Genomic DNA, 26,416 nt, shown 5'->3' with positions numbered 1-26,416 from the left:
AATTAATAGTTTTATGAAATATAAATAAAAATATATCTCTATATTCAGAAGTTTGTTTGGCTTAGTTATAACGTTATAGCCTAGCTTAGAAGTTCAATGGCCTATAAAGACTTCTGATTCAATTCACATAATATATCGGCTATTTACATGATTATAGTATTAAAAATAATAAACAACTCTTTAAACTATTTTTTTATAAGTTTATTTTCACTTCTTCTGCTTGGTCGTTCTTCCGTGGCTGTGGATTGTGACCACCTTGAAAATAAGTCATCCTTTGAGTCACCATGACTCTCCAACCCTCTCGGTCAGCGTAAGCTCCTTCACTTGGCTCTTCCTTTGCTTCGCCTTCCTTGGAGGCTATTTAAAACCACCAGTATCTCTAGATCATGGTTTCCCAAACTTTTCTGCAATATAACACTTCGCAAACCCGGAAATTTTAACGGAACACATTATCTATTTAATAAATATTTTTAAATATAAAACTATAATATAATACAAACATAAAAATATGAATAAATAAAGCACGTAATGACATTGATGATTTTGAGTTCTTGAATTGCATTTCTTCTTGATATCATGCACAATATTGGTAAGTTGCATTCTAATATCTGGCGTCGAGCCTGTTCCTGCACTTTGACTTTTTGCGGCATAAAAATAAAATCCCGCTTCGCATAAATAGGCTATAGAAAACGGAAGTAAAACAATAATAGCTTGTTTTGAAAAATTCGGGTACTTTTCTGACAAACTCGCCCATAAATCATTTAAAGGCTGATCTGTGTATTTTTGTTTCAAATCAGTCTCACTAATTAATTGAAATCAATTAGATTTCCATAGTCACTTGCGCATAAGCCTTCTGGTTTAGCTGTCACGGAAAATGGATTACGAAACCAGGAATCATCTTAACTAGGTTTCGGAAAATATTGCAAAATATTTGTTTTCAAGTTATGTATGTGTTCTAAAAATACTTTGGAAACTTATTCATCTACTTTAAAATTTAATTTAATGAGAAAAGATGGTCCTTCGCCTGTACCTAGATACTTGACGTCATAAACATCAGTGGTGATTGATCATCACTCACCCTTCAATATGAAGTAGATTCTGTACTTATTTTAGTTTTACTTATTTTACTTCTACTTAATAGAAGATCTTTAATTGTGTTGCCGTGTATAAAACCTTTCATATTGTCGCGGAACACTTATTCAGGTTTGGCGGAACACTGGTGTTTCGCAGAACATAGTTTGGGAAACCCTGCTCTAGGTTATCCGAGCCACGCCGAATAATATTTCCAAAAAACTGCAGAATGCGTCTCAGACATATTAAATTAATAAAATTTAAAGTATCATTAAACCGTATTTTACCACTAGGTGCCTGTGGTAGGTAGATCTTTCAACTTGATCAAAATATTGTATTTAATTAGTAAATAATTTTTAATTGTTAGTATAATACACTCACGCCCACGATGGCTGAGCGGCTTATTCTTATTATAATGTAGTAGGTTCCAGGTTTGAATTCCGGGTCTGGAAAATTCGGATGTTGTTTTTACGAGAATTGGATGTCACCTACTTGTTCAACCTATTAGGTCAATATATTGAAGTTAAGCTCCCTATACCAAAACCCGCCCCGCACCACACTCGGTCTTAACCGAGCGTATCGCGGAGTCCTACAATAATTGGTGATGTGAAGCATCTAAAATAATTGAACTGGGAGTATCCTGAGAGAAGATGCCCAAGACTTAGGTTGTCACGCTCAAAGTGAACTCTGACTGAGTTTAATGAGTTAATTTTAATGCAAAGTGCCAGGAAGAGAAAAGCGCATGGAAATTACGAAAAGAAAATGAAGTTACGTTGTGTATACAGCAAAGAAAACGAAGCTAGTCATAAAGACAGCAAAAATTATGTGAAGAGATCTTCACGCTAGTAGTAAGAGAGTTTTTTAAAAGCAAGATAATTGGCCTTAGTAGCAACCAAGTTGGATGGGCCGATGGGTCCAACAGCTGGCTGGACCGACTTGAGCATTTCTTCTCGTTCGGAGCACATACTCAGACATTCCCAGAGGATGTGGTTGGCATCCTGTATTTCCCCTCCGCATGAACATGTCGAACGACTTGCAAGTCCAAGCTCAAAGAGCTTGCCAGCGAAACCACCGTGTCCAGTCACAAATTGACTGGTGTGATGGTCAGGAGTCATATATTTGGTTATCTCCATTGACTCATACACAAATTGAAAAACAATAGGTATCTGTACTTTCCAGACCCAGGATTAGAACCTGGGACCCATGATACCATAGGCCGACGCTCAAGCCATCCATAATAAATTATGAACCTCACAGGATCGAACATAGTGATGTACCTAATGTAAAATTTAATACATGTAATAATGTAATTTATGTATCAAATGATAATTTCCTGTGCAGCGGATAGTATGTCATATATTATGTAATTTGTGTTTTATTTTAATTAATGTGACCATAACAGTGACATTTAACGTCATTAAGGTGACCAACGTAATTAACTCCGTGTTTTAAAATTTGCGAGGCAAAACGAAATGAGCGTTGTGAATGGTACGTCAAAAATGAGTTAATTATGAGAATAAATTATTTATAATGTCATCTCCATCTTTCCAAAGTACACCAGGTGACCCTGAAAATCCAACACGTACATAAGGTACTGGTTTCTCATCTTGGGTCACCGAGCTCAATTCCCGGCGAGGTTACATTTGTGATTATTTCACTTTTAATACTACACCGAACGAGAATTAAATTCAAATTTATTTAACAAACTTAATAAAATTTGAAGACACTTATGATTTCGATTCGCGCTCATGTGCTTTGACCATTAAGTTATATGTATCCTATTTAATTGCGATGAAGTTAACTAATAATTTTAACAGTATACTCTGAAGCCCTTTTTGATTTGCGCTATTTTTTTTAAATCGGCTTTTTATTATCTAACCTAACCGGTGTCAGAACTTCTCAAAAATTTACTTACACTTTCTAATAATTTAATAAACTTTTTTTATTCAACGATTATCACACATATTTATTTAAGTGAGCTTTATAGATTACAAATTCAAGACGTTCACAATATGACAAGGGGAAAAAATAAAGATATAGAAGCAATATTACGTCGCTATAGATTTGTTTCCCGAATATCCATTTTTGTCGAAATTGACATTTTAATGCAGTTTAATTTCTTTTATCGAACTCTACCGAAATCGTTTATAAAAACAATATATTTTTATCTAGGAACAGAGATATTTTTTTGAAAAACCCGAATACGCCATGTTAAGTTACAATTACTCCGTGTTGTTCTCCCGAATGTCCAACTATTCGCACCTAAATATCCAAGTTAATTTCGGTCGAAATAAATCTCTGGCTGAGTTTTTATTTCCCGAATATGACTTTTAGCCAATCAAACCGCGCTGACGCCGTGCATCTCGCTCCCACATTCACGCTGTCCAGCTCTAAAACAATCACGCCCACTTTCATATTTTTCGGCCGTCCGGAATGCTCTTTCAAATTTTGTCTTATTGATATTGTTTTTAAAGTTACTATTGTTTTAATAGTGAATTCATCAAATTTGAAGAGATCATTTATAGCTGATACATCACCAGTTCGCCCTGAACTTATAGTAAAGTTATGGAAGTGAGTATTTTAACCTAAATAACTGCATTTTATTTTGATAAATGACACAAAATCCCAACGGTTATATGAATTCTACAGTGTGACCCGGCAACTACTATGACGTAAAAAATAATTATTATTTCAAATTATTATTAAATAAACATTGTTTGTCTTTATTTTACTTTTAATCTAGGTATTTCTATGAAAATAAAGGCGATGCTATTATTTATTTTTGAATGCGCTGATAGTTAATTTAATTTAATATGTATGTTAGTTACTATTTATTTGGTAAATATTATATACTTAGGATATTGGTACCTACCTAATATTAGCAGCCAATGGTAATTAATTTATAGATGCTAATATTTTGTATTGTCATTCCAATTGTTAATATATAATATTTATTTGGTGGTTTGTAATAAGTTTAATTGTTAATTATAGAAATATATAGATATAATAATATACAGATATATATACATAGATTTTTTTTTTTTTTGGAAAAAGTATTAATATAAAAGTACGAGTAAGTACCATCATAAAATATTGGAGAAATCCGTGACGTCGGTTAGTAATTGAAGTAGTAGATACCTACTTTTATTCAATAAACCAAAACCGATCGCCGATAGTCGCTTGATTTTGAAGAATACCGATGAGCAGGTATTAAAAGGCCAATAGTTAAAGTTTGTCGTCATAAGTATGTCACCTCGTAGCATAGTGGATAATTTGTGGACTGGGTCGTAAACCCAGGAGATGCAGGGACGATTCCTGCCGGGTGTCTTACTTTTTTCAAAAAGATTTTTTCTATTGGTTATAATATATTTTCTCAGAAGTGATTTTAAAAATTATGTATGTTCAATAATTAGAATCGTACATTCTTAAATCTTGTGAATTATTCGTTGAATAAAAAAAAAGATTATTAAAAACTATTTTATTACTTATTACGAAAAAAACCGAAAAAAGCGAATGCCGCATGTTACGAGGGTGGGTCAATAATTCCTTAGAAAAAAGCATTAAAACAGTTTTTATTTTTGTATTTTTTTTTTATTTCTCAACATAATCTTCTTGGAGCTCAATACACTTGGTTAGACGTTTCTCAATTTTTTTTAAACCGTCAGAAAAATAAGTTTTCGGAAGGTCTTCAAAATAAGCATTTGTCCGATCGATGACTTCTTCATTTGAAAAAAAACATTGTCCACTTAGCCATTTTTTTAAGTTTGGGAAAAGGAAAAAGTCACTGGGGGCTAAATCTGGCGAATACGGTGGGTGGTCGACCAATTCGAACTTCAATTCTTCAATTTTAGCCATTGATCGTAAACATGTGTGAACACGGGCATTGTCCTGATGAAAGAGGTTTTTTTTCCTGTTTAAATGAGGCCGTTTTTCTTCAATTTTGTTTTTTAGCTGGTCCAATAAAGATGCATAATAATCCCCTGTTATTGTTTTTCTTTTTTCCAAATAGTCAACGAAAATAATTCCACGTGCATCCCAAAATACAGTAGCCATAACCTTACCAGCTGATTTTACGGTTTTCGCCTTCTTTGGACATGGTTCGCCTTTCGCAATCCACTGCTTTGACTGTTCTTTCGTCTCGAGAGTATAGTGGTGTATCCATGTTTCATCTACAGTCACAAAGCGACGAAAAAATTCATCCCGATTGCGTTGCATGAGCGACAACAGGGCTTTAGAGGCCACCACCCTATTGCGTTTATTGTCGACTGTGAGCAAACGCGGCACCCATCTTGCAGAAATTTTTTTCATGCCCAATTTGTCATGTAAAATAGAAATGACGCTACCTTTAGAGATCCCTGTAACCTCAATTATCTCACTCAACTTTAATCTTTGGTCACTTAACACCATATCGTGGATTTTATTGATCATTTCTAGTGTAGTCACCTCTACAGGACGTCCTGAGCGTGGTTCATCCTTTGTTGATGCACGACCACGTTTAAATTCATTTAACCAGTTATAAATAGTTGCAAGTGAAGGAGCAGATATGCCGTGAACTTAATCCAACTCATTTTTTATTTCCTTTGCTGTTAACCCTTTTATATTAAAATGTTTAATAACAGCTCTAAACTCAATTTTCTCCATTTTTTGTAAACAAGCAATTTTTTTTTAAATGTACGAGAAACACACAACAACCCGACCAATCTGATTGAAACTTCGCAGCATACTGAATCGGTAGTGCCGCTGCATGAAAACAAACCGCTTACATTACTAGTCGCGCCACCTGTCGGCTTTTCTAAGGACTTATTGACCCACCCTCGTATTATTACCTACGAACTAGGGTTATTACGATCATTAGGTATTTAAATAGTAAAAGTAATCATTAAAAATTATCGTGTAAATAAATATAACATTTGAGGTGCGTACTTTTTGACCACTCAGTAATCCGTGGGCCGTGCAGCAATACGCTACGGTCTTAAGTCCCGAACGTCCTTGTTTTGTCCCAAATATCCATTATTCTGAGAGAGCGCTAAAAATTTCCCGAATATCCACAACGAGTACTTGTAAATAAAACGCATTTTCTGTGCATTTACTGATTTATACCAGTATATTATTCTTGGAATTTATTCTTAGATAATGTTGCAATCATACAGTGTAGAAAAAATGATTGATACATCTACTGATATTTCATAATACGACAATGAAATTTGTTTTTCGTCTCTTGAAAAATTGACATTTGGTCTATTCGGGAAACAAATCCTATAGCGACGATTAGTCAAAAGGTAAATGAGATTTTTAAGAATTTATAAAACATCCGTCCACCTAAACTCATCCTTAACTGTCAATTGATGGTGTGCGTTGTATTATCAATTTCGATTCACTGCTGACCTACTAAATACTAATTAATTACCACATTTAAATACCGTGTTAATTATATCTAATAGCCAACTAATGCAAACGCGCCAGTCACGTTGTTAGCACTAAATGAAAAGAAAATGAAAATTTTATCGTACTGATTCCACATTCATTAAATATATGTGGACCGGTTTCATCCGGCCTAGAGGAGAATTTTCAACTAAAAGAAAATACAACAAAGAGACGTGTTATACTAAACAAATTTAAAAAGAGACAAATACATTAAATTTAAACAGATTATCAAACAATATTATAACAATAACATTTAGGTATTTAATTAAATGAATAAATTGAATATTAATATTTATTACATAATGAATCGTTAATAGGAATCTATAACCAAAAATTCGATCATTAACATAAAACATAAAATATACAAGAACATTATAAAAAAATTACCACTCAATCACTAACACGTTTGGTATATCTATTTTTTCTATCGGTTATATATTTCTCAGAGGTGTTTTCAAATTATATTGTTTTAATTTTTGCCGACCTACCTAGAAGAAAACTACTCCACTACCATTAATTAGTCTGAATATTGTAATCGTCAATGAGTGTTTATATATAAAATTGCTTCGAGATTTAAGATATCGATGGTGAAAAATTGACTACTCGTAACCCAGTTTCGCATTAAAGTTGACCCCTCGTAACCACCATTTTCACTACTTTACAGGGGAGCATTAAAACTGAATAAAATGAAAAGTATTGAAAATAAAGCAAAACCAAAAATACGCTTTGTTTAAATAGTGAAACAATGTTTTTATTTATCAGATGATGTTAACATTTTTATGAAACATAGAAGTTATTGACGAAAATATATCTTACGAGGTTACAATGTACGACAAAAGAAGCTTAATTCAATGACACGTGGAAACAGTTCATACTAAATGGAACCTCTCAATCCCATCTCAATCAGTTTGATTTATTGTGATGAGGGAGACTTTATAGAATGCGTCGCATATTATAGGTATTACATTTTTTAATTCCTGCAAATCTTGAAATTTTGAAAAAAACTGCCAAACGTGTCACATACGAGTTACCAACTTTTAAAATGCGTCATTCTACAATGCAATTAGGATAATATTTAATGTTGACACCTCGTAAACCGTAACGTTGATTCCTCGTAACTGAAAATTTTTCCATTAACACCTATACATTATGGTTACGAGGTTTTTTATTACTAGGTACTATTAAGTACTTTTGTTATTATGATCAGTTTTATGACGTTTCTTGTAACTTTGAGTTAACAGATAGGTATTGATAATCTGAAAAAGTTGGCATTCATAGTCCATTTTGGCCAAAAAAATGGTTCCGAGGCGTCAACTTTAACGCGAAACTGGGTTACGAGTAGTAATCGATATCAACATTGATCGATATGTAATTCGAGAATCAAAATCGCTGAAAACGGCAAAACATGTCAGTTCGTCACACTACTACATTTCAGTCAATTCAATCAACATACTTAAAACGTGCCTAATTTTCAATCTATATTATATTATGCTTCATGCTTGATTGTAGTGTTAAAAAAACGTTAAAACTATTTTTTGATAATTTTGTTAATTAAAAAAAATATACTAAGAAACCGATCAATTTCTTTTTTTTTTAAGTTATACTTCTTTTGGCGCGTTTTGGAAATCAGACCAGAGTGTATTTTTGGCGTGTGTGTATTTATGGCGATTTATTTTTTTACATCGATTGGATTCGAACCACCGATTGTTCGGTTATCAGCCGAACGCACTACCTTTACGCCACGTATGATACTGCAATCGTGAAGATTATACAGTATTCCTGATTCCTATATTAGGAGCCTTCGTAAGGTACCATGATTCGCTACCGTAAAGCAGCACCGTCAGAATGCAAGTGTCGAATAGGCGCCATTTGGTTTTGACCGAGTACAATCGATCGAAGTCCCAGACATTCCGCATCGAGTTGAATCCCTTTACACCACAGTATGATACTATAATCATTACGATTATACAGTATAATACGAGGGTGGGTCAATAAGTTCTTAGAAAAACCAACAGGTGGCGCGACTAGTACTGTAAGCGGTTTGTTTTCATGCAGCGGCACTACCGATTCAGTATGCTGCGAAGTTTCAATCAGATTGGTCGGGTTGTTGTGTGTTTCTCGTACATTTTTTAAAAAAATTTGCTTGTTTACAAAAAATGGAGAAAATTGAGTTTAGAGCTGTTATTAAACATCTTAATATAAAAGGGTTAACAGCAAAGGAAATAAAAAATGAGTTGGATTTAATTCACGGCATATCTGCTCCTTCACTTGCAACTATTTATAACTGGTTAAATGAATTTAAACGTGGTCGTACATCAACAAAGGATGAACCACGCTCAGGACGTCCTGTAGAGGTGACTACACCAGAAATGATCAATAAAATCCACGATATGGTGTTAAGTGACCGAAGATTAAAGTTGAGTGAGATAATTGAGGTTACAGGGATCTCAAAAGGTAGCGTCATTTCTATTTTACATGACAAATTGGGCATGAAAAAAGTTTCTGCAAGATGGGTGCCGCGTTTGCTCACAGTCGACAATAAACGCAATAGGGTGGTGGCCTCTAAAGCCCTGTTGTCGCTCATGCAACGCAATCGGGATGAATTTTTTCGTCGCTTTGTGACTGTAGATGAAACATGGATACACCACTATACTCCCGAGACGAAAGAACAGTCAAAGCAGTGGATTGCGAAAGGCGAACCATGTCCAAAGAAGGCGAAAACCGTAAAATCAGCTGGTAAGGTTATGGCTACTGTATTTTGGGATGCACGTGAAATTATTTTCGTTGACTATTTGGAAAAAGGAAAAACAATAACAGGGGATTATTATGCATCTTTATTGGACCAGCTAAAAAACAAAATTGAAGAAAAACGGCCTCATTTAAACAGGAAAAAAAACCTCTTTCATCAGGACAATGCCCGTGTTCACACATGTTTACGATCAATGGCTAAAATTGAAGAATTGAAGTTCGAATTGGTCGACCACCCACCGTATTCGCCAGATTTAGCCCCCAGTGACTTTTTCCTTTTCCCAAACTTAAAAAAATGGCTAAGTGGACAACGTTTTTTTTTCAAATGAAGAAGTCATCGATCGGACAAATGCTTATTTTGAGAACCTTCCGAAAACTTATTTTTCTGACGGTTTAAAAAAAATTGAGAAACGTCTAACCAAGTGTATTGAGCTCCAAGGAGATTATGTTGAGAAATAAAAAAAAAATACAAAAATAAAAACTGTTTTAATGCTTTTTTCTAAGGAATTATTGACCCACCCTCGTAGTATAGTTTAGAATTGTTCCGTTGCCTAAGCAACGAATTTATTATTGTCGGCCATTTGCAATTCCTTACGTAAACAAACGTTTAAACGTCAGTGACAGTTGGTACTTTAAAAATAAAAACAACGAGAAACCGTTATATAATTTAGTAATATAAGTTAAAGTGTAAAGAAATAAACCAACGGCGTTCCAATAAGCGGTCATTTTTCTTGAGTATGTTATTTAACAAGATAATTAAGAGCTAGTCAAAGAATCTCGTTTATCACAAGTTTTGTTTTTGTTTTTTTACGTCAAAGAAGTATAACTGCTAACGCGCGTACATAATTACACACCCCGATTTATTTTTTCAAATTACTCTCTTATAAAAATGCAACTTAATACTAACGCCCTTTTGTATTAGCACTGTCAATATTGTTTACAGCATGTCGTTGAAGTATGTCGTATACGCGATGTTTTTCCACTCGTTTGTTTATTCTGCTGTAAAGTGTTTTTTATTTCACTATCGTGAAACAATTTTCTCTTATCTTTCAGAGCCCCAAAAACATGCGCCCCGGATAACTTTCGGCTCCCCGCAGTACAACGAGGGGGACGCCCTGGAGGCCTCGTGTACCACCAGCCCCGCGCACCCAGCCCCCCACATCACGTGGCTGGTGAACGACGAGAAGGTAACCTTATTATCGCTCCTACCCTCCTGATACCTCAATACCCTGTTGTCGACTTGTCCGTGATCGATTAATTACCCCTGGATTGAGTGGTCAGGAATGAATGGGGTGAGTTTGGGAACCCTATCAATAGATACTTGTGAAGTTTTTTAATACTAATTTATCCATTCTGTATGGATAAATATATGTACCTATACCTATTAAATTGTTTATAATATGACTGTATATTCTTTAAATACATACACTTTAACAATTATTGATAATAATATTATTAGCTTTAATTATATAAATGAATAATCTATTAATATATTATATAATTTAATACATCATTAAAATGCATAAATACTTTATTATACATACGCATCATTTGGAAAAACTTAAAAAAAATATATTTCTCACATTTATCACTTATACTGATCCTATTGTAATTAAAACGCATAATTGCTAATAATAACGCTATCTGCTTATATATTCTATAAACAAGTCGGCTATCGGCGGCTATCGACGGTATTTTATGATATTATGTAATATGTATGTATTGAGGCGGTTAATTGTTACAATAAGTTAAACGTCTAAACTGTCAAAAAGTGTCATATTTTAACAGTCGCTCTCATGGCTGTGTTAACCTTTAGAATGAGATAGACAGTTTTGACAGTTTAAACGGCTAGCTTATTGCAACAATTATAGTACGTTAATACATAAATATGATAAACTACCACCGATAGCCGCCTTGTGTGAATAAACCCACTGATGTGTCCAAAAGTTCATCAAGAAATAGTAATTAACCTTGTAATTTAAATCTTCTTACTAACATGATTTATAGCTGGTGTCAAGAGTGATCAAAAATTCAAATTCACAAATCTTGTGTACCTATATGTCTTGAATAAATAATATTTACAAGATCTTTTAATAGTAGTATATAATAGGTAACAAAGTATAAGACTGCTTTTATATTAAGGAATTAAACACAATCTATATAATATGCTAATTACATACATTATAATAACAGATTTAACGAATGACTGCATATAATTTAGACGAAAACATTTTACTCACATTTCGTCGCGTGGTAATTTATACGAATTTTAAAAAAACTGACACGGTTTTAATTTGATACTGAGCGGTATCAATGATTCGTGAAGAATATTAACAAGGGTTTTATTTCAGTTCCATATCTAAGTCTAATTTAGTAAACATATCAAATTTATTTCACAGTGATTTAAAAAGAGGGAATAAAAACTTGTATTGACAAAGTCAGTGGCTCAACTGTTTACGTGTTTTTAAAGATGATTGATGGGGTAGTCGAAAAATAGCTGAGGAGTCTTGGGTCTATACTCGGCTGCAGTTTTTGCGGTTGGCACTATAAAGAGGGAAAACCTAACGAACCCTTGGCTTGCAGTCGGTTACTGCAGTGCACTATTCTACCCCGTGAAACTTGACAATGAGTTTCTCACTTGCAAGGTTGTCAGCCTGAGACACACTTGTTTTTAGTTTAAAGACCTGTGAGATATTTGTCTAATTTTACACTTTTTGGAAAGAGATACGTCCCTTCATAATATTGACTAAACTGTGCTTTGATATCATATCATTTCAAGTTGTCACATCTAGTAAACTTTAAGTTATGTCAAAAGAAATAATTCAAAATTTAAAAAAACATAATTCCAATGTTCGAATTAGATTAAAATAAAAAGACAGTTATTTGTAATAAATATTTGATTTTAATTTTGATAACTCCTATTTTTATTAACTCCAATTAAGCCATATTTGGTTATATTATGTTACAGGCTATGTTAAGTTAGGTTAGGTTCACTTCTTCGTACTAGATGCACTTCTACCATCAGTAATTGGTACAGATGTATTCCGCCATAATGTATTCGTACAATTTATCGGTGAACAAATAGCTAGTCACCATTTTTTATAAACAAATACCTTTAAGAAGTAAAATCCTAGCATACAATATATTTTTTACATTTTTATTTCCCACGATAAATTAATATTATGTGATATTGATATTTTAATAAACAGTTCTTTCAATAAACAATCTTTTATTCAACGAATAAGACACAAGATTTCAGAATGTAACATTCTATATACTGAATATACATAATTTTAAAACATCGCATGCATATACACACTAGAAAAAATCATTTTGTAGAAAAAAATACGACACTCGACGGGGCTTGAAACTGTATTTGCTGAATTCGCGCCAGTATGCTTTTCCAATTAAGCTACTGGCATCTTCGTTAACTACGACGATTTTAACTAGTAGTTGTTACATGAAATGCTTATCGAATTGCGTTATAATGTTGGCTATCGGTTTTAGTATATTAAATTAAGGTAGGTATTAATTGATTCCTTAATTACTAATCGACGTCGCGGATTGGTCCATTATTTAGTTTTTATAACGTACTTATACTTGCTATGTAATAATTTTAATAAACTATTTATTTTATTCAACGAATAAGACACAAGGTTTCAGTAATTGGAAAAACATATAGGCGTGAATCTGGCAGATACAGGTTCAAGTCCCGTCGAGTGTCGTATTTTTTTCTACATAATGATAATATTTTCTGGTGTGTATATGCATGAGATGTTTTCAAATTATGTATATATTGATATTTTATCTGAACTAAAGAAATGTGTATTTATTTAATTGCATGTTCGTATTTCCATCACTAGATGTCCCAGGTACATATTTCACTCTTCCTTAAAATACACCGAGCATATTCAATTAGTTTCCTACCATTACAAACCATTATCAATCGTTATAAATTTTCTCGTTCTTTCATATCAAACAATGGGCAGTAAATTTTCTTCCTATCTTCATCTGATTAAACGCTGAAGTTCTGGTTTCGATTTTTTTCTACCGAGAATGGTATTTTTAACCTTCCGATAGTAAAGGAAGGCGAGCTTAATTTGCATTTATAATTAGAGAGCTTTTATAGAAACTTTCATAGTTGCTTCGGTGGAAGTTTGCAATTTTCGCCAAGAAACGAATTTAAAAGCAGTTCAAGCCGGTGCAATTAGTTTATATGTACATAAGATTATGCGAAGAGCTTTTTCCATTTAAAAAAGTATTCAACCGAACGTTTCATTAAGAAAACACTCGAATATTATATTTATTTTTACTATGGAAAAATTCTTTCTCTCTTCTGACGAGCTTTTTATTTTACTTCATAATTCATTTTTAAGTAAGTTAAATAACAGCACTAAAATAACAATTTAACTCATTTATTCATTAAAATATGTGAACATTGTAAATTATACGTTCACAACATGTCATGAAACATATAAATAAAAATAGATAAACAATGAAAATACTAAAATGGATAATATACTTGAATATTATACAGTTATTAAATGAACTATTTATTTAAATTATTTAAATAACTAGCTCATTAAATTTAATAAGTGTTATGTAATCACTCATGTTACCAGCTATAAATCATGTTAGTAAGAAGATTTAAATTGCAAAGTTGGTTACTATCTTGATGAACTTTTGAAGACATTAGTGGTCTATTCAATACACAAGGCGGCTATCGGCGGCTGTCGGCGACTATTGACGGTAGTTTATCATATATATGTATTGAGGCGGTCAATTGTTACAATAAGTTAGTCGTCTAAACTGTCGAAACTGTATATCTCGCTCTAAAAGTTAACACAGCCAAGAGAGGAGCTATTAAACATCGTACAATTGATATTTTATACGGTTAACTTATTGTAACAATTAACCGCCTCAATATATACATATGATAAACTACCGTCGATAGCCGACTTGAGTATAAAATAGATATACAGCGTTATTATTAGCAATTATTCGTAATAATTACAGTTAGATTAGCAAATGTGAGAAATATAATGTATTTTTTAAAGTTTTTCCAAATGATGTATGTATATAAAGTACATGTGTATTTTAATGGTGTATTAAATAATTATATAATATTATAATAATAGATTATTCATTTAGATAATTAATGCTATTAATATTATTATCATTTTTCTTCATAATTCATTTTTATGTTAGTTAAATAACTCCACTGAAATAACAATTTAACTCATTTATTCATTAAGATACATGAACATTGTAAATTAAATGTTGTATACGTTCACAACATGTCATGAAAAATATAAATAGATATAGATAAACAATGAAAATAGTAAAATGGATAATATACAAATGAATATCAGTTATTAAATGAGTTATTTATTTAAATAATTTATAAAACAACGTTCACCTAAACAAAACTCTAGCGATTTGTTTTAGCACACGTATTGCCGTCCTAATTGGTATAACTAATAGCAGATTAGTTATATACTTTGGGAAAACAACTGCTTTTCCTGATTTCTTCGGTGGTTATAATATTATTAGACTGTTACTATTACAAAATTTTCATTCGAAATTTAAAAAGTCTTATTCTATTTAACTTTTCTTATCTTATTTTTAATGCAACTCTGCATACTTTAATTTTTTCTTATGTATATTGTATGTATGACGGAAATAGGTGTACTGGTAATTAATACTAATGTAAAAATATACTAAACATTACAATATATTTTTTTATTTCGCTAATAGTAGATAATATGTCTCACTTTTTTTATAAAAAAAAAATATTTTATTCCACATTATATAACACTTCACCCATGAAAAATGTATTGTATCTATACAATAAGTAACTTCGTGAAATGTTTTAGAATATATTTTTGTAATACTAATAATTTATGACCATCTCATTTTGTATTGAAAAATATCTGGTTATAATTAAATTTGCAAGTTGATAAGAATACTGGTAGAAAAATGTAATTTTGTTTATTTTATCTTAGATCCAATAAGTACTTATGGCATATTGGCATTTAAGATTCTTTGCCAAAGGTCAGTTTAAATTATTCTACCGTTGAGGAACGCTTTGGTCGATTAACCTTTGAATAAATACACGTGAAACCCATATAAAAATAACATTACCTGAGAACCAGGATTTTCATAAAATTCAATTTAACATTTTTCAGACAATTTTAATGGCTTTATGGTTGCTGAAATTTCTGGTCTCTGTTGTGAATTTTCTCTGAAAAATGAGATACTGTATGAATCAGTGCTTAATTAATTTTCGTCAAAATTAGACTTAAGACATACTGGTTCTGCGCATATATTCTATACACAAAACTATTATCGGTGGCTATCGAGGGTAGTTTTTATTATGAAAATTATAATATCTCAATACAAAAATATGATAAACTACCCTAGATAGCTGCCGATACCGGCCGATAACAGTCTTGTGTATAGAATAAATGCAGTGAATATAAACATAACGCTTTAATAATGTATTTGTGATAACTGATAATGAATGTTCAAAATGAGGTTTGTAACTATTACACTTTTAACTGTAACTTTTATGTTTTCCTTATTGTACAAAATAACTCTCAACAGGTTGACGTCACACAAGTTCGGACGTACGTGATCCCAGCCTCTCAAATGCCGGCCCGCGACAGAAAGCAGCGAGTTTCTCAAACTAAGACCACCACAATGCTCATATCCACTGACACAGTCCTACCCATGACTCCCCCCGCAGAAATAACTGAAACCAGTACACCAAGGATTTGTTATTTAAAAGGCAACACTGATAGTCCAAATCATTTGAAAACACCTATGGTGACACAATCGCCTAAGGTATTCATTGAAACTTATTGAGAACTTTCAGGGTGCACAGATTTTCACCAATTAGATACTTTTGTATTCAGTATTGCAAGCCTTAGAGATTTTTAGTTGGAATTATTTGGAAAATCTTTATAATAGACATTATAATTTAGTATACCTTCAACATACCGTACCTACAACTAGTAGTTAGGCCAGGGTCACACCGAAGTGCTTCGCTTAGTGCTAAGCTAGGTGCTTTGCTTGTCTACTAAAAACACTACTGCCACATTGCACGCTACGTGCTTACGTACAAATTCATTTATTATTTGGGAGCGCTCAAGTCAACAACGACGTCACTCTCAAAACTAACCAGAGAATTTAAGTTTAAAATTTGAAAAGTCTCAAATTCGAACTTGTTGGGTGGATAATGTCAATTGATCTACAAGTACTTTTGCAGAGTTTCAACTTCTTTACAAATAATTTCGGAAATACGATGAAAAGTTTTTTAGTTATTTGAGGATGAACCAAGAAACATTTGACTTATTGTTGGGCATTTTTGTATAATTTTATTTTATTTATTAGATGGGTTCCACAAAGGCTCTCTTTTATAAACTGCTCCTATTAAAAATTACTTCCTCCATCTTGCAAAATCACTAGGTGATACAATAAAACTAACCAACATGTCTGTTCGCCGGGAGACTCACTAGGTGACTAATAATCACGAAGCGAGGCGCGAAGCGTGCAGTGAGACCATTTCGATAGTATTGTGTGCGTCCGTCGCTAGGATATGTCACCTGGCTCGTAGCGGAGCATTAAGCACCAAGCGAGGCACATATCTGTATGGCCTTAGCCTTATCGTAATATTAAGTTGTTTTGTGTAGTTAATAATGATAGCTTTAAAGAATAATTCAATGAACTATTACTAAAACTGTATAATATATACAAAATTATCATTTATTAAATAACAAGTTGTGAGAAAGGATCTAAGTACAATATAAATAATGCACTAATAAGTATTACGCATATAGTTGTTTTGTACAATATGTATTCAATGAAGCATTCTCCAAAAGCTTTTGTGAGAATTTTCTCCGATTTATGTAATTATAACGTGCATTTAGAATTCTACGTATTACGATAATTTATATGCCAATCTGTTTTAACCTAACAAGTAGTAATCTAGTATATCGGCTATTTTCAAAAATTGTTTGCTTCTGGCTTATTGTAAAGTGTAAACCGACAAGAACCAACCGTGTTTTATTTAGATATGAATTTTATGTCAGTACTATACGACCCAAAGAGGTTGGACGGTCTGTAAAGTGTGATACGGCGAACTGCATACGTACAAATTTTCCGACACGGTCACCTACGTCGTCGCCACTGATCGTGAAATGTAATTTTGAATCGTTGAATAGAATAATTATTCATATTTTTGCGTGCGTCTCAGTCAACGATCAGTGACAGTTGGGTAGACGTTTATGTTCATTCTCTGTAGTCGTCGACATTATCGTACACCCACGATCACCGCGCGGCTTAAACCTATAGCGTCGTGGGTCCCAGGTTTGAATCCTTGGTCTGACAAATACACATATTGTTTTTCAATTTGTGTTGAGTCAGAGTATGGACCTAATAGGTTGAGCAAGTGGCTGACATCCATTTCTCGTGAAAATACATACCTCCACCCTTTGGAGCCCCATATGCTATTATTAGGATCGGACATGATCGGAAAATAGTAATTATTCCATTTTTACCACGATTCTAAGGAACGATCCAAAATAGCATTTCACGATCAGTAGTAATCGGCACAGATGATTGGGAAGGTGATCAGGGTTGACGACTGGCTTAAGAGTTTGTTAGTGTAATTTGTAACTCACAATCTTCTATAATTTTGGCCATCTTATCTTTGTCTGCGGCTGCTCTATATAGGGATGAAAAACTGAACTTAAACCAGTCACTGAAACCTGGACCTTATTTTCCGGAAATCCTCCCTTGAATAATAAAATACAGAAGTTGGTATTATTCCTGATGTCACATCATATAGCCAAAGAATAATAGTTTTCTAGTGTTTACTTCATTGGCCTTTTTCATTATTGACATTTTGACATTCGTAACTTTATCCTTCCAGCCTGTACGTAGAATGAATCTATTCTCCGACATATTTTCAAAAGCTTAGAGTTTATTGAACATTCTGTCTATAATCGTCCGTACTTCCAATTTGTACAGAACCAAAAAGACTGACATACAATGCTCCAAATAAAAAGTGATTTAAGCTAAAAGCTCATATTGCAAATCAAACGTGTTTTCATTGGAATGATAATTATTTAACTAATTTAACATAATTTACAAATAATATAAATGATATTTTATATAAATTATATCACAGTAAGGCTATGATATTATATTGTCTATTAGATTTTCTTATGTAATGAGACTAATATTATATCTCTGCGGGGCTTTTCTTTCAACCCTTAAGCACTTTTGTTACCTCCCATATTATTACTCACAGTAGAACATATTACATATTATGGCATAATATTTTTTTAATATTTATTATGTAAGCATTTTAGATGGCGTTGGACGTTGCAGCATGTTTATTGGTGTATACCAGATGGTGCAAATGATAATAATATTATTTGTGTATGTAGATTGAAAGTGGCATTATAAACCGTGTAAAATATTCTTTTTTTACCTACTATCTTCACTATAATATATGTACAGCTATTTTTTTATGATATCTAACATGTAAATATAATATTATGTTTATTTTTCAAATTGAATGCATAATATTATGCAAAATAATGAAAGTAATAAAACCAATTAAGACTTGAAATCATTCAAAAGTCAATTTCAATTATATAAGAATATTATATTACAAGATATGTTGGCTTTTATTTATTATTTTATTTATTACTTTTATTTCAGTAGGTAGCCATTACATAAAACAACTTGTAAATTGATTATAGTTCTAATATTTATACTATCCACCGAGGGTACTTGATGGAATTTAAAATTAAATTCTAATGGATTTAAGTTTTGTACTATTCCATTTGAGTCGTTTTGTGCGACCCGGGTTTCGCCTTTCGATATCTTCAGGCACGTATTGAAATATCACCAATACTCAACCTATAAAAACTCTATGCTAAAAATGTTAGGTATTTTTTCTTTTGTTAATATTTATTTTGTATGATAATTTTAGACCACGCCCCATACCACCCACACGCCTTTTTATAAATTCACTCTTCTATCTAAATGTTACTTCACACACTTTAATATTTTCTATTTCACTACTTTACTAAAATCACAGTACAATAATATCACAATATTTTTTATATCGCTTTTCACTTGTAGATACGAATAAAAATCTTCAGTTTTTTAGTTTCCTACACAATATGTATGTAATTACTTACCCTTACACCTAAATAAATAAGTGTATTCTCACATTTACCAAACTGTTTATTTTTATCACTTCTTGTTAAATTATATATAGGTAATTTATATGTATTTGTAGATAGAAAATTTTAATATATCTAATTGTTCCTGTTTATTTATACAATATAATATCGATTATCATTAATATTGTCATGTAAAATAATGTAATTTTTATTTTTCAGGGATTATGTAAGCAATTTAAAATGTATTTTGTTATTGTTAATGGTTCCATACCAAGGTTTTGCGGAACCCTGCGGTTCCATAATAATTACCTATAAATAATTGCTCATAAAAAAACTACAAAGTTTAACTTGGTGAGATATTCGTATTGTAATAGTTATCATTGAACAATTTTACGTTTTTAAAACGTATATAATGTAGAGTAAGCCAGAAATAAAATAACAAATATAGGTATTACATTTTTTAGAGTTGATGAATCTAATAGGTGACAGGTAACGGCTACCTGATATTGTACAAAATATTTTGAGGGTTCCACCAACTAAAGAAAGATTGGAAAAAAGTGGCACGTAGTATCGTGAAATGTTATTTTAATTAATGCACGTAAATTTTGTTTAACGTGTACTGTTCGAACTACACTTGAGCAGTATAATAGAGTAGCTAATAGCAGTATTTGCAGCTATGAACATCCGTTGAGTTTTAAACAAATAATTGTGCACGTGCAATTAACAAATCATTATATAATTTGTTTACGGTTATATATTATTATTATGTATCTTGGTTTGAACTAGGCTCAAATAAATGGAGAAAAATCCAAAGAGTAAAATAGATACAAATGATTATTTCCTATTTTATAATTAGTATTAATAAATACATCTTAAAAATAACAAATGAATATGACGAACTTTAAATTTTACATAATAATATATACATATATACATGAATATTAACACTTTTAGAAACCTGAATACCCTTGGTGTTCCCCAGTATATAAAATATCTCTTCAAATCCTCTAAATACATCAAAAGTCTTAATGTATCTAGAGGATATTGATCTAGTCTTGATTCAAGACTATGTACCTAGTCAAAACAATGATTGCAATACTTATTTGGATTTCTATAACTACTATTATCAAGTATTTACCTGAGCGGTAGGTACTCATAACATGTTCTATCAGACAATTAATGACCAATCCCCACTAACGTACTTAAAGTGGAGGGTCCTAAGTATTTCATATACCTATGTATATATTGTGTAATTAATATTATATTGCACAACCTTTGAAATTAGTGTATTAAATATAAAGATCTCGTGGCATTTTAAAATAACTACAATTTTGAAAAGTTTGCATTGAATGTACTTAGCGCATTCGGCAACAACTTAAAGCTTACATATTTTAATTAGCAAGCTTAACTTCATATGAAAAAGTATTTTCTATTTCTGAGATGTTTCGTATTATTTTCATTTAAAAATATTACCTATCAAAATAATGCGACAAAGTAATTCTGAAATGTCTCAAAACGTGAATACATGCCTAATTTATTACATAAAACGTACCTACCTACTTACGCCGTGAAAAAACATCGCATTTGTCGTGTCAAATGAAATTTTATTATATTTCTGTCTGTAATATTATAATACACATACAATTTTCCATGAGTTACATAATATTTGTAGAAAATAAACTTAAGCCAGGCAGTTTTTTACACAGTTATTTATATTTTTGGGTCCTTGTAATTTTAGTAAGTGTTTTTTTTCTTTATAAATAAGAAATTTGTATAATATTAATTTTAAGCTCCCAAACTAAAATGTACTTTTTCATTTATTATTTTATTGAATTTTTCTTCTCAGCTTTTATTTTTAAGTACATGCCTTAATAAACTAATTCCATTAAAATTAAATTAAATGTTGAACACAGAGGCGGATTTATGCTTGAAGGGACCCTGAGTTAAAACGTATTACCCACAAAAAAATATCTTATTAAATTGTTGTTTTCAAATATTACTGTTTTTAGTTGAAAATCACCTAAGTATTATTTTTATCAAAATCTTTTGGCTAATAATGTTTCGCAAATGATTTTTATTTTGCGATAATATGGACAATAAAAAATAACAATATAACAATCGGATTTAAATTTTGTATGAAAATCTATGACACTACCTAGTGGGAAATTTGGAAGGAATCTTAAATACCTATGCCTGCAGCAAGGGGTATATTATTCAAAGCACACTATAGGAAATAGATTTGAATAAACGTACTAGACTTAGTGGCGATGGGTAGAGGTAGGCTGTTAAGATCGGACATGAATACTGCAATGCTAAGTGAAAAGATATACACTGTCTATTTAGAGAGTATGTCCCAATAAATTTACATAATATAAGAGAAAGGGTAGTTTATGACTAGGGATCTCATTTCACTAAAACCAAATACACTGTATTTTAACTTAGCAGGGCGGAATAGTGTACACTAAACTTTACCAGTCAAATGTATTTTCTTTTCAACTAAAACTACAATGTGTAGATAGTATTTGTTAGCTTTTAAAATTCTTTTAAACCCTGTCTAGCCCAAGCTATAGTAGATAATGGTAAAAAAATATTCGTTTATCTATAAAATATTTAAAATTATCCCATTAAACCAGAGCGTTGGAGCAGATCTTTTTTTGAGTTGCTCCGCTCCAGCTCCGCTCCGGGACCTAATACTTGCTCCGGCTCCACTCCGGTTTAAAAGTTTTAATAAGTATTATATTATTTAGGTACTCATACAAATTGTTGTTTAATTTACTCAAACGCAATTCTTCGTAGTACTTATTCCACTTTTAATCAATAAATTAGGACCGGTTTCGTCCGCCTCAGAGGGACATTTTCAACTGAGGCCCTGAACTGAGACTGAACGCCTTCTGAGGCGGACGAAACCGGTCCTAATTTATTGATTAAAAGTGGAATAAGTACTACAAAAAAAAATGCGTTTTATTAAATTAAACAACAATACAATATAGTTCCACCATGAATTGACAGTTAACAAAATAAAATACAAATGTTGAAAAAATTAATTAGTTTTAAAATATTCGTCATTTTCATTATTAATTCTATTAAACAAAATTCCGACAGCAAATGGTCTCTCAATATTTACCTCTTCTGTCAAAAAAGTGAGATTGTTTATCACTCGGTAGTGTTGCCATAGTATTTCAAAACATTCCAGTGTTGCAAAGTGTCAAAATATACTATTTTCATTGGATTTTAGGACAAAAATTTCATATTAAAAAAACATCCGGAGCAGTGGAGCACTACAAATTTTCGGTCCTCCGACTAAAATCCCACTTCTCCACTGCTCCTTGCCCCTGCTCCGAGCTCCGCTCTGCATTAAACGATTAAACCATACATTATTTTAGATATTTTATAAAAACAGAAACACATCTTTTCATCGATTGTGATTTGGTATAGGTAGGGTTTAATGAATTTTAAAACACTAACTAATACCATATGTCATATTATGACGTATTCTTAATTAAACGAAAACAAAAATGAATATGACTTAAAAAATGTGCACTATTTTTGTCGGATCGCCCATAGCATACCTAACCTACCTGTAGGTAGATATCTTAACCCGGCATTGTTCCGATTTCTACATTTGGTAGAAAAAGAAGACAATATTCATTTATGGCAAAAGCTTTTTGCATAAAAATAATTTTATTGAGGGTAGCATTAATTAATTATTAATTTATGAGATTATACAATACCTATACAAACTTGAGAGACGGTTTATAGTTTTTTTTTTTTTTAATTTACTGTATTTTTAAATTAACCGATATTTTTTTTAAATAGAGTTCACATTTTAGACTTTTCATTATAATATTTCTTCACCTCAATACTATAATTAGATTATTTGATTTTCACCGTTTTTGACATACTTACTAGCTATTGAATAAAATTCTGCATTATTTCCTTTTCTACAAAAAAAAAAATATGTAAGTCAGAAATTAATGGGAAATGTATTAATTTTGTGTTTGAAAATATTAGATTACTTTAAAACCATACATGACGTGTTAAATAAATAGAATAAAATGTCTGCAATATTTTTTCATACAATTGAACATTATTTAATTGTTTCCAATTAGACAATCACAATTTTCCATTTTTATTTTAAATAATAATTATATCTTGGATTTATGTTAATCAAGTAAAGTTTAAATTTCATTTTCTCATGACAAAATCTCAGTTATCTAGTTGTAGTATTAAGGTGACGATATACTTATTGTTTACCTGCATTCTACAATAAAATTACGTCTCGTCCCTGATATTAAAGAATTTCCACTAAACTGACAAATTTAAGAAAATTAAATATAGCGTATTATTAAATAAAAGAATAATAAAATACGCTTTTTTGTTTTGTTTTCTTGAAAAGCCTAAAAATGTTATTAAATTTGTAACTACACAATAGTATTTATCTTAAATATTTGACAATGTATGAAAGCACCAACTTTACTGAACTGAAATACGGGTTCAATTAAAACTTTTCATATTACCTGAGTCCTGAGACGAAAAAGCAATGCTTGCTTATATGAATTACAAAAACACAATAAAGGCAAAAGTTTTTTAATCGAACTCATAATAGTGTATTGCGAAAGTCAGCCAGCTTCTTTCAAAGTAGTTTTTGTGAATTTTTTGTCCCTTCGCTAAAATGGACTGAAAATTTCGTGGGCAGTTTGTTAAAAAATCGTGAAAATATTATTAAACGTTTAATAAAAAATAGCTTTGGACATATTAATAATAAGTATTTTTTTTATATCTAAATAAATAAGTAAAACTAGGTAGGCAGAGATTCTGTTAAAATATAATCAATAGAATTGACCTGCTAACTAATTGCCACCCACGCTGACCTATTTAGTACTGTATACGTCTATGAAGCCATGGGTTTCGTATTCAATCCTGCCCCTGGCAAAACACAGTGTGTGTTTGATGCAGTGCCAGAAACCAAGGTATTGGAAGAATAACTAACAATAGTGCCTTATAAAAAGTATATTTGATATAACCCTAATTCTTTTAATATAATTTTCATAATACTCCGCTCAAGAGCAGTCATGGTAATTTACTTTACTAATTTTATCAACATAATGTTAGTAATTGAATCAATACCTTCTAATTATTATTTACCTCCTTCTAGTTTGGTGTCATCCATATATGACATCACGTCCTAAAGGGGAGGAGTTGGATATAAAGTTATAATAATATGTAATGTAGGGTTTAAGGAGGATCTATAGAAAATATGACGTCACAAAACAACAACATATGAACTCATTTTTATACTGAGATTAAAATATTTCATTAGAAGATAATACTGAATTATATTTATTTTTATTATTATTTTTTATATAATTCTGAATCATTCTTATTTTAACACAGTGTTGTGCTCGTTGTTTTTACACCAGTTAGGAACGTTAAAATTTCGTTACTTGTGGATGGAATAATATATTATTTTTAGAAGTTCGTAAATTTTCGTGTTAAAATTAACGTTAAAAATCAGCATAGATAAACTAAACAAAATTATCGCTTATTATTTTGTATATTCCTATATACACATTATGAACATTATTTAAACAAACGCTAACGTACTTAACGAAAAATAATCCTCATGTGGTACGCTTACCGTGTACCGTTTTTTAAAAAAATATTTTTTTTTTCGGTTAGGTACATGTTCAAACACGCGCGTTAACATGATCTTACTCCCAACATCATTTATCGTTTGTCAATTTATGGTTACGATCGTATATTGTAGCTTAGCCACTGAGAAATGCCAATAGAAATGGCGTATTTCAAAAAAATACTACCTTATTCTTAGGTCAATAATTATTATAAAGCAAACATTATTCGTAGGATGTTTATCACATTTGAATGGTCAAAGACGTAACTTATAGTCAGTATCTTTAGAATTATATTGAAATGTGTTAATCGTGCGAATTTTTTGAATAATAAAATACCTAATTCTTGTCAAATTTGGGATCACAAAGATTATAAAATATATTTTTTTATCGTAAATATGTCACTATATAATGTTAACATTAATTTTTCTCATGGTATTGTAAATGCGTTTAAAAATTAATAAATGTAAAAAATCTTAACACCACTGCACATGGATGTACTGAAGTATGACTATATTCTAAAACATTAGAGCGAGGGGTTTAAAAGAATACTATTTTATGTAATAAAAACACTTTATGCAGTCATCAAATGTTTAAAATAAATATAAAGGATAATAAGGCTTCAAAATTATATAAATAGATTATCTACAACGTTTAAGGAATGTCCAGGGTTATGCTCTGAAAATTCCATAAAAGCTCAATTTTGACCTACGCTGAGCATGTGGGCCGTTAATCCGTTATAATCATGCGAAGGTATTGAATCAAATAGTAAAAAAGCTTTTCTACTCACTTTTTAGGACTGTCTATCAAATATGTGGCTGTCATCGGATTCCTGTGACCCAGATCGCAAATATAATATTATTTATTAAATATTCATTTTTCATGTACAATCAGTCATTACCTACCCACCAATATATAATATGATTTCGTAATGTTATGAAATAGCGGATTCGCAATTTCATAACATTACGAATTAATATTATTTCATAATGATTTCAACATATTATTTAATAGTGCGCCGGTTAATAGATAGCGATTCAGAATCAATTGGACATGTAACTCGATTACAAGTTTCCGTTAAAAACACATCGCACCAAATTGCCGTTATATTTATTATATTGTATCGATTGGGCCCTTGTAGTTATTTGAAACAGTCTACCGTCTTTCATCTGCAATACCTATCATCCGTCAAACGAGAATACTACAAATATGATATGAATGACAATGTATAGGTAAAAACATTTCTAATATAAAGAACCAGAAACTGATGGTTATGAAAGTTTTTATACTAATTAAATACTATAATATCATAATTTGTTTTGAAAACCACATATTTTCAAT

At 31.3% G+C, this 26,416-nt stretch overlaps 1 protein-coding gene across 1 annotated transcript in view; it reads left to right on the top strand.

Annotated features, from left to right (window-relative positions):
• The window catches only part of LOC147078744 (uncharacterized), a 120,374-nt gene that overhangs the window by 90,042 nt on the left and 3,916 nt on the right, over positions 1 to 26,416 (top strand). The window contains exon 4 of the mRNA XM_085960505.1: positions 10,297 to 10,430. Within this exon, the coding sequence (XP_085816631.1) occupies positions 10,297 to 10,430 (134 nt within the window). The remainder of the gene's footprint in view (positions 1 to 10,296; positions 10,431 to 26,416) is intronic.

This window comes from Rhyacophila brunnea, unplaced genomic scaffold (genome assembly GCF_057557595.1).
Source record: "Rhyacophila brunnea isolate RB1 unplaced genomic scaffold, BYU_Rbru_1.0 scaffold_11, whole genome shotgun sequence".
In the NCBI taxonomy this organism is placed as follows: Eukaryota; Metazoa; Arthropoda; class Insecta; order Trichoptera; family Rhyacophilidae; genus Rhyacophila; species Rhyacophila brunnea.
The sequence above is the reverse complement of the archived record's forward strand: the minus strand, read 5'-3'. Positions and strand labels throughout refer to the sequence as shown.